We start from the raw sequence: 10,501 nt of genomic DNA on the forward strand, positions 1-10,501 counted from the left end.
TTTTCCTTTAATGACATTAAAAGAGGTGTGACAGATTCCTCTCAAGTTTGTCATCAGATCCTTTTGAAATAAATGCATTGAGTGCCAGGTGACTTTTAATCTATTCACCAAATTTTTCATCACTACCACAGTGAGTCTGGGGCCATCACCAAGAAAATCCCATGGAAGAACAGAGTGAAGGAAAAAGCAGCTGCCAGGCCTCTCTCCAGATGCTGTTCCTTCTCACCTGGCTGGAGTGCTGTTTCCTTCTCTACCACCTTTGAATTATGCATCTATTTTGGCTCAGAATCAGCCCCTGGTGAGGGCAAGCCTCCAAAGCCTGCAGCCCTGCTGCACTTGTTGGTGCACAGTGTAAGTACTGGATGAGTCCCTACTGTTCCCATAAGAAATCAGTTATTCCTACAGGATTGTCAGTGAATGATCTTTAATGAGAGTTGCTTATGGCACTATTCATCACTGAAAGTTGTGTGGTAGGACATTCTTACTGCAGAAGACCAAATTTAAAAACAACAAATCATGTCTTTTGAGGAGAAAAGAAGTGAAAACTTTATTCCTAAATCAAGGAGATGAGCTCTCAGCCTCTGAGCATTACGAAGGTGCTAGTTTTAAAGACATGTTACAATAAAATACGATACATTTTGATATGGAAGTACAAGGAAAGCTCAGCAGTGATTACAAAAAAGTGAAGAACAAGATGGCAACAGACAATTGTAAAAAAATTATAGTCAGAAGTTCTTAAAAACACAGATTCTTTGCTGTGGAAAGGTAGAGAACTTTGTTGTGCTCCTGCTGATGTGATGACAAGGGCTCTTCATTTATTCTCTAGATAACTTGACACCAGTCTAATTGAAAACAAAATGGAATAAAATAATAAGAACTATAAAATAATAATAATAATGATAATGACAACAACAACAACCACCAAAGGACAGAGACAAACACAGGAATTGGCAGGATGACCTTTCCCAAAGAGTTACCATCAATGGTTCAATGTTCAAGTGGTAACCAGTAACAAATTGTTTCCCTCAAGGGTCTGTACTGGGACCAAAAGCATTTTTTCATCAGTGTGTCATTGATACTGGGATCAAGGGTAGCCTCAGCAGGTTCCCAGCTGACACTAAGCTGTGTGGCCATTGCTGTGTTTGAGGGCAGGGATGGCATCCCAAGGGATCTGGACACATGCAGAGAGTGAGCCCATGCCAGCCCCACCAATCCCACCCACAGAGCTGTGTCCAGCTCTGGATGCCAGCACAGGACACTCATGGGTGTGAGAGCACAGCAGGAGGAGACACACAAATGTAGTCACAGGGCTTCAGGGTATGAAGGCAGGCTCAGAGAACAACCCATCTTCACAGAGGAGAAGAGAAGCCTCTGGAGAGCCGTGCCTGAGGCCTTTCAGTACATGGCAGTGGGGAAATTCTAAGGAAGCTGAGATGTTTTACCAAGGCCTGCAGTGACATGACAAGGGGCACTGGTTTTAAACTGATACAGGCTGGCTTCAGATTAAAGGAAGGAATTTGTTCTGGTGAGGCCATTGAGACAGTGGAAGTGGTTTTCCAGAGCAGCTGTGAATGTCCCACCCCTGGAAGTGTTTAAGGCCAAGTTCCAGGGGACTTTGAGCAACCTGGTCTAGTGAGAGATGTCCCTGCTCATTTCAGTGGGGGGATGGATCTAGATTATCTTTAAATGTTCTTTCTAACTTAAACCATCCAGTGGTTCCCTGATTATTATCCCAAAAAGGATAAATCTACCCCTCCAGTATATCCTTGCTAAAGGACAAACACATAGAATTGAGATTGTGTTCATCCTTGCCCTCAACTCTACCAGATCACTTTTCAAATACATCTCCCTGTTCTGCTTTTCAAGGGACAAGTGCTGAGGCTTCTGCTGTTCTTGCTGCGTGTATCTTGAAGCCACAGGAGAAATTTACTAATAAAAAGCATTTCCTGGCTGTTAGTTCAATTTAGCCCATTTTTTCAGATTGATCCTACTGCTCTTTTTAAATTTTTGTAAATGTTTGATCAGATTTCTCCCCTGTTTCACCTCAAAAAACCTGCTTATTATTTTCACTGCGGGCGTAAGCCCCTTTACAGTGGTTACACAAATGCATGATATAGCTGATAGTTCCTTTATTGACTTTCTGGGAAACTTGTCCTTAATTCTCATCCTTTTCACGTGTTTAAAGAGGATTGTGAAAAGGAATTTCTCAGCTAGATAGCATTGATGTTATTTGAGTTCTAGAAAAGCAGTAATAAACACCCATCCCTTGTGGTTTTTCAAGCCGGACTACGCACAGCCTGGCAGAGCTGCTGCAGAACAATCACATCTCTGAGAACAGGTTTAGCCTGCATCCACTGATCCTTGAGTAGTGAGTAAGCCCAGCCTTCCAGGGCACTCTGACTTACCTTGGCTGTCCACACCAGGCCACTCACCAAAACTGCGTAGACCAAGGCTTTGCCACACAGGAGGAGGTACGTGAGCTTCAGAGAATTCCCATACCGCAAGTACGACTCTGCAAGTCAAACACCATTTCTGTATTCAATTCCCATCATCACCACCATCACCATCACGAGATGCTGCTTCTAATGGAACTTTCATCAAAGGAGAACCCTTGAAATCTTTAGCTAAGCTACATAAACGAACTAGAGACAAGTGAGTGGCTCTGTTGACACGAGAATGCAGGGAATGGGACAGAACTCATGGGGACTCAAAACCCAAAAAAAATCTAGGAATGACACAGATTGGCATTGTGTTAGGAGACTACTGAGTTACCACACCTACTGATGAACTGGTCCGTACATCTGTATAAACACAAAATAGGCTGAATCACAAGATACGAATTCTTTATTTTGTCTCATTATTATCAGTGGCCTTATGAGTACTGCTGATGTATCAGGAAAGTTTTACAACGCCCAGAATAACATGACTTCTAGAAGTTTTGTTCTTGTAGATTTTTCACTCTCAAGGGGTTGCCATAGTATTGAGATACCAGCTCTCTTCTTGGTTCAGACTTAAGATTCCTGAAGCATTAAAGAAGTTGTTGAGAAACAGGAGTGTGCAAATATGTATACAAAGAGGAAAGAAATGTAAATTTTTAGTACAGATATCCTCCATATATGACAGCCCTTGGGAGGGGAATGTGACTTGTCACGAGAAGTGTTCTGACTTTGATACTAAGAAATATTCAAAATAACACATCCTGAATCTCGAGGTCAGAATCACTTGGATAAGTATGGATCATTTGTTTCCTGGCTGAACAAGAATATTCCCGATGGAAGTCATTTTCTAGGACTGGAGGAGATGATAAAGAGTAAATTACAGCCTACAGGAAGGTACCATGATTTCTTCTATTTTCCAAATGGAATCATATAGGAGAGCTAAACCCCAAAGCAGAGTTACATACAATATGCACAAACAACCCTCCAAAAAGATTTCTTTTTTTGTTTGTTTTTTTTAATGTCACCTACAAATCACTTAGATGAGAAAGCAGAAGCTATTCATGCAGCAGATATCTCCCACACGTTGTACTTAGTGTCAGTAAAGCTGGAATTAAAATACACACTGGTAATTGCCTGAGAGAAGAGGCAAAATTCTCTTTACGTGAGAAGCCACACGTACCTTCAGTGAGCGCACAACCTGAAAGACAAAAGTGAACTGAAAGTCATCTTTCTCTTCAAAGCACACAGAATATCAATTGTAGAGGTTTTGTTTACAGAGCACTGCCTCATTCATTTTACTATACTAGCTGTTTTATGAGACTATAGAATTTACTACAGAGGTTTTGCAGTGGAAATCCTGGAGAAATTCTAGATGTACAATGGTAATGCAGGTACAAATGTCCAGGAATAGGAAGAGACTTATGCTAATTCCTACATATTTAGGTATGTATTTGTGCCAGAAAAACACCCTGAATGGAAGCTATATGCAGATGTGGTTTCTATCATAACACACACATTTTTTTGAATTGTGATTTCTATCTTACACAGCATGGTGAGAGATGTTTTTACTCACCAGCATCACCCTGGATAAATTTGTTTATGGATTGCGTTGTTCCATTCTGAAAAAAATTGGCAACACACTCGAAGCGATTCAAAGGGTTGAACCATTCCCAGGCTGGCATCCTCAGTCGGCTGGTCAGTGAGTAGGTGCTCCCATTCTGTGTGGAGGACTCGTCTGTCCCCACCCCTTCGGTCCTTTTCACACCATTCACCTTCCAGACCAGAGTCAGGTGGTCAGGGTAGAAACCAGAGGCCAAGCACACCAGCGTGGCCTTGCTCTTCTGCTGGATCTCCTGCTTTGATGGGGAAAAGATGGCCACAGCTGGAGGTATGATTTCATCATTCTTCCCTGAAACACAAAGCAACATGCTCCAGAGCCTCCATCCTGTTCAATCAGGAACCTCTGAAACTGATCCTGAGTTTGTGCCGCGGTACTCCTAAAAAACCTGGACTTTCAACAGCTGTCTGTTGGACAATTAATGTCTATTGGATATGGCACACTAGGAAAGTGGAAGGATTGGTTTTCACTCTTTGCACAGAAACATAAAGGGTCTGGCCACAGAAACGCATGAGCACATGAATTTCATATATTGCCTCTGTCAGAAGAACAGAAAGCCACAAAGAAGCAGAGCAAACAGGTGGGCAGAAAAGTCCCTAGTTCTGCTGTAAGGCTTGTCTTTGTAATTTTGTCTTAATTGATAAGGGAGTCTCTTATACAGCACAAACATCTTCAACAAACTGAGTTACATTTCTGGAGATGGAGTTGAGACAATGGTGGTCATTGCAGTGTTCAGAATTACACTGTCATGGGATACCCTACTTGGCCCCCATCTCAGAGAGGACCAGGAAGGAAGGAAAGATCTGATTCTTCTCACTGTCTGAAGTGAAAAATACTTGAGGCAGGTAATATGAATCTGCCAGGGACAGCTTTTGCCTTGGGTATTAACTTGCCATCCATTTTTAATAACATTAGTTACATTAAACATGTCTTTATGAAATTTAATTTTTAGGTTATGAGAAGCTCTGATCCTAGGCTACACGCCTTCCCAACTTAATGCAAGGTTCTGTACTCGCACAAATCAAAAATTGTTCCCTGTCCTAATGTGTTTAATACCTACTTGTAGGATTAATGAGAACAGGCTTCTGCCCAAAGGATGTACAAGACAGCCATGAGAAGTTACTCAGAAGCCAGGCAGTGTCCCTAAATCCAGAGGGCTTTCCATATATTATATTAGAGTGCCTTTTTTACTGATCTCGCATGAGATACACACGAGGTTTGTAGAGTGCTGCTGGGAAAAGAAATGCAGAGGAAACTATGGAGCCAAAGAGGAAATTATTACTCTGGGTTGGTTTTATTGTATGAAGGCACTGTGGATTGTAGATGTTCTCCCTGATGACTCTCTCTTTTGCAGAGGAAGAGAGGTAGCAGAATTAGCAGAAATTAATATCTTGCAGAGGTCTTGTCTCCTCAGCACTCGTGTTTGCATTCAATTGCTGCCTTAATTGTGACCAGCAGTGCTTGCTCTGCAAAGATCCCGGGGCTGCTTCTGCATGAGTTTGTACAGACTTTAGATGACCTATTATTTCTCTATTAAATAGAGAAAACTCCCTAGAGGGTTTAGCACTGCTCTGCTTTCCTTTCAGTGGGTATGATGAGAGGTTGATTACTTCTTCTTTTCCCGTCTAGCATTTGGCCTTATGATTTTTTTCCTATCCTCGAAGTATCTCTGACAAATTTTTTGGCTGACAAGCCTTAATGGCTAATGAGTGAAGAGGTGGAAACAGATAGAAGTCAAAAGAAAAGGGAGAGATTTAATAGAGTAAAGGAAGAAAGAAAGAACAAAAAAAGAGGAAGGTAGGTGAAACATTGAGATAGAAACAAAGAATGATAGAACTACTGAAGCTACTGGAGAATTAGAGAAAACCAGAAAATTAGCATTCTTAAAATGGAATAAAGGGATTGGTAAAAGCAAGAACTAGGGAAAGAAGTCTAATCAGCTGCCCATTGTGTTCTGGTCTTTCCCGCTGCCCATGGCAGGCACTGACACAAAGTTGGATCAATTCCATGCACAAACTCATGCAATCCCTGTCACACAGACTTCACCCACCCAAAAGAAAAGTTACCACAGTTCCTCCATTCCCATCATGGCAAGGTCAGTTTCATAATTTCTTGTTATCTTTCACTCCTACTCTCAGTTTTAAATCTTCTGTATATATGCTACAAATCATTAAGCAAGGGAAATTTTAAAGTGTCCTCCACACCGAGCACTTGGGTTAACAACAGCTCCTTACCTATAACTCTGAGCACAGTGCCGACTCCAAAGTTCAGCTGCTGGTTTGCACAGCTGTACAAAGTCAGTCTGCAACCCCCAGTGTCATTATGCTCTTCCTGCCAGCCACATAGATCCTTAAAATACTTCTGTTTAAAGGAGCAGGCACCAGTGAATACTTATACAGTTTCCTATCAAATGGGGCAGTAGCAGATGGAAAAAATTACTTTGCCCTGTGATTCCAACATGCCCTGATATAAATGATGTTAAATCTTTTTCTGTGATGGTAGAAAACTGAGAGAGAAAATGGTATATAAGAAAAGGAATAAAAATGTATGCTGACAGAAAAACAATACAGTCCTAGCTGAGCAGCAGAAGCTGGGAGAAGGACTGTTAGAAGAAGCCAGCGTTCCAAAGCAAGTTTAGACAGCCTTCCAACCATCGATGGAGAGGCAAGCAAGATTACTCTTTCTCCGTGATTCAGCACACAGGAGAATCCAGACTCTGCCTCCAAAATACTCCTTTGGATCACTACAAAGACTTCTCTGCAGACCAGAGAAGTGTTTTTCATTCCCAACCTCTATAATATTTTCTTGGAGAATGGATCAAAATAAAGTTATTTATTCCCTCCTTCCTTTATGAAGTTCCCAGAAATGAAAGACAAAGGCTGCAGACACAAGACCCTCAACATTTGTGCCTGTAAATCCTACTAATCCATAATGGCACATCTCATTTTAATAAGCAACCAATAAAGCATTAATCCTGTTCTCATGGCTGCATGAAAAATTATCATCATTAAGCTTTTAATTAAGAATTTCTTGTCCCCTAAACCAGTATTACATAGATCACAGAGTTCTGACTTCTTACTTACCTATGACCGTAAGTTTTGTCCCGCTGCCAAAGTTCAGTCTATTATTATTCACACTGTTTTGCAGCTGCAGAAAAACCTCTCCTCTACAGCCAGACCTCTGAGCCAAGCCTGTGGACTAGCCCTCCCTTCAAGTGGTACCAGCAAAAGAAGAAACATGGAGTTCATTTATCTCAGATCTCTTAGAAAACAGGTCTCTAAGGGAACACCACCAAATCTGTGTCTAAACAGCTGAGATCAACATCAGAAATACCCTCTCCAGAGCCCTTTTGCTTCAGGCAAAATCAGTTGTTGGAACTTTCACCATGTCTTTAGAGGATATTTAATTATTTATCTAGGTGTCATATTAGAATATTAGAAATTATTTCCCATATGCAGACATTCATTGAGACCTCATTCTCTTTGAAATTATTCATATTTTATTTTTCTGTGGTTTTCAGTGACTGTTTAGCACCTATTCTGATATAGTAAGACTGTTGTCCTTAATGATCTTTGTCACTATCCTGGTGAGCCTGTCCAGTGGAAAGAAAGTGCCTGTGCTGTGGAGAGCTACTTTCTATAACAACAAGGACTTAAAAAGCTGCAGAGAGATTTTAGTATTGCTTATTATGTAGTTGAGTATTCATTTGTGCCTTCTTTTTCATAAATTAAAAATGCTGGCACACTTGTTTTTTCCCAGTTATCGGAGATAACATGTTCTTTAATTCACCCAGGGAAGATCCAGGTAATTTAAGCTTGTGTCATCTTGATTTTGTTTTCTAGACTCCTTCAAAGCGTAAGTCTGTTCATTCCAGACAGATAGACAGGCTTTTTTTTTTTTTTTTTCCCCACTGAGTTCTCCATAATCATCTCTTGCCCCAGCAGAATCAGCATTTTAGAGACAAGCTATATTTTTGGGGAATTTTTGCATGTGTTGGTTCATTAAGACAACGTTTTTTATGTCATGCACACATTTCTCAATTCATTCCTTATCCAAACTCTTTCTAGGGACAGCTTTTTCTTTACTGAAAATGCATTCATCCAGTTCTTCAAAATGGAAGGTGTGTCCCTACCTAGATTACTAAACTTAGTCTGTTCTCTGAAGTAGACAGGGTTACTAGCACACCAGAAAAACATCAGTTAAATAATGTAAGGGAGAGTAATTATGAAACTGTCAAAAGAGAAGACTTGGGATTTGAAGTGAATTAAAAGAGGAAAATTAAATTTCTTACCCATTACTGTAAGTTTTGTTCCAATGCCGAAACGCATATGAGCACTGTTCACAGTGACAAAGTGATGTATCATAAGCTAAGAGGAGGCATGCACTGCAGCTGGCTTACTTAAAGCACAAGCTTTAGACAACATCACTGCTTTTGGAATCCCAGCCATCACTCACTGACTATCTGAGGTGGTTCAACTTTGGCAGGGAACTAAAACAAATCCCAGAGTTTTCCCTTTCAGGCCAGGCTAGCTGTCTTCAATAGTCCTTCAGGATCCTGCTCGATTTTCTGACGGGTTAAAATAATCCACACAGGAAAAGTTCCGAAGAATCTGTTGACTGGTCCCAGACAAACCCATCATAGTCATTAGGAAGAACTGCAGTGAGACTGGGGAGAAGGATTAGGGGCAATGTTTGTTCTCACAGGCATGAGGCAGTCAGCAGATACTGGAGGATTATTTTTAAGAGAGAAAACACCAACACATTTCATGCAGTGCCTCTGAGAGATACCTGCTACATGTGCGAATTCTTTTTCTAACATTTCTATCATATTAAGAAACAACCATTTTGTCACCTACTGAAAGATTGGTGCTTCAGGAAAAAAATAATAAAAAATAATTTCAGTATCTCAGAATTTCCTGGCTTGCTCCCCACAGAGGCCAGGCTCAGTTCTCGGATGCTAAAAGTAAGTCCAGCATACAAGGACTGCTAAGAGAAACCAAGGCAGAGCACACTTGCTCTGCTGGAGGATTCTCTGCAGCTGCCTTAACACACTCTGCCACAAGGCTCATGAACCTGTGGGTTTTTGTAAAGGCTTCCTGGCGAATGTATCATCGTGGCCCCCCCCCCCGCTGTTGAGCCACGATGATACAACCTGGTACAAAAACAATCCCATCCATGACTCCACCCCCTTGTTTTTTGTCAAACAGGAGAAATTGCCCTGAGCACCTGTGCTGGTTTGGACTGCGGTGGAGCTAATTTCCTCCACAGAGGCTACTGTGACAAGAGAGAAATCCTGCTGACAGGATAGAAATGATTTTGTTATTGCTGAAGTGCTTCCCCAGCATTCGAGGGCTTCCCTGCTTCTCCTACCACCAGGCTGGCAGGGAGGCTGCTGGTGCATGGAACTCGGGAGGAGGGACAGCAGGGGCAGCTGATTCCAATTGATCCAAGAGATATCCCAAATCCTGTGGCGTCACCCTCAGTGTGTGAAAGGGGCGAGAAGGGGGAAGAAGAAGGAAGAGAGAGATATTTGGAGTGATGTGTGATGGGGCTCTGCCATCCTGGGAATGGCTGAACACCTGCCCACCCATGGGAAGTGGTGAATGAATTCCTTGTTAAGCTTTGCTTGTGTGCACAGGTTTTGCTTTGCCTCTTAAACTGTCTTTATCTCCAGCCACGAGTTTTTCATTTGTGCTTCTCCGATTCTCTCTCCAGTCCTGCTGCTGGGGAGGGAGTGACAGCTGCGTGGGGCTGGATCCTGGCTGGGGTTAAACCATGACAGAGCCACAGACCACATCCTTCCTTTGCCATTGCTGATTCTATGTGACAGTCCAATTGCCTCTCAGTGTATCCATTGCCTCTCAATTTATTATCTCAAGGTTTCTTTTCTTATACTCAAAAAGATATGCCTTTTTTTTTTTTTTTTTTTTTTTTTTTTTTTTTTTTTTTTTTAGGTTGGTTTCCTTAAAATGCAGTAATTTTTCACTTGGTAGTGTCATGGCAGTACTCATGCTGCTTTTCTTCTACTCTTTCTCTCTTCTGCCTCCAGGATGTCAAAAACTTCAGGCCCACAGTAACTCGTTTGTGAAGAGAGTAATTTGCTTACTATGGGCTTGGTGTTTTTCCTTGTACTCTTTTTACCCTATCTCTCTGTTGTGTCTTTGTTTTCATTTTCGGTTTGCTTTTCTTGGTCTCTATGTTCTTATTTTGTACTCTTCCTATTTTTCCTTTTTACTCTTTTCTTTAAAAAGTCAACACAATTTAATCATACTTCATTGACTGTCTTATGCAGCATTTCCCTGGAATTTTCACTTATTTTTGTCTAAAACTTTCCCCTTCATTCTCACTAGCTGGTTCTCTTGAAAATTACAAGAGACACAGTGTAATTGTAGAAAAGAGAACTTGCATAAATATCACCCTGAAGCCATCACTTTGTTCAATGTGA

General features: G+C 41.3%; 1 gene segment (V, D, J or C); it reads right to left on the reverse strand.

Moving 5' to 3' along the window:
* Nucleotides 1–519: 519 nt before the first annotated feature.
* Nucleotides 520–10,501, reverse strand: part of LOC130259926 (T cell receptor beta constant 2-like) — a 39,493-nt gene continuing 29,511 nt past the window's right edge. Inside the window, 5 exon segments of the C gene segment in view lie at nt 520–842; nt 2,406–2,512; nt 3,619–3,636; nt 4,012–4,347; nt 7,140–7,192. Coding sequence covers nt 816–842; nt 2,406–2,512; nt 3,619–3,636; nt 4,012–4,347; nt 7,140–7,192 — 541 coding nt within the window.

Source organism: Oenanthe melanoleuca, chromosome 1 (assembly GCF_029582105.1).
Source record: "Oenanthe melanoleuca isolate GR-GAL-2019-014 chromosome 1, OMel1.0, whole genome shotgun sequence".
Classification (NCBI taxonomy): domain Eukaryota; kingdom Metazoa; phylum Chordata; class Aves; order Passeriformes; family Muscicapidae; genus Oenanthe; species Oenanthe melanoleuca.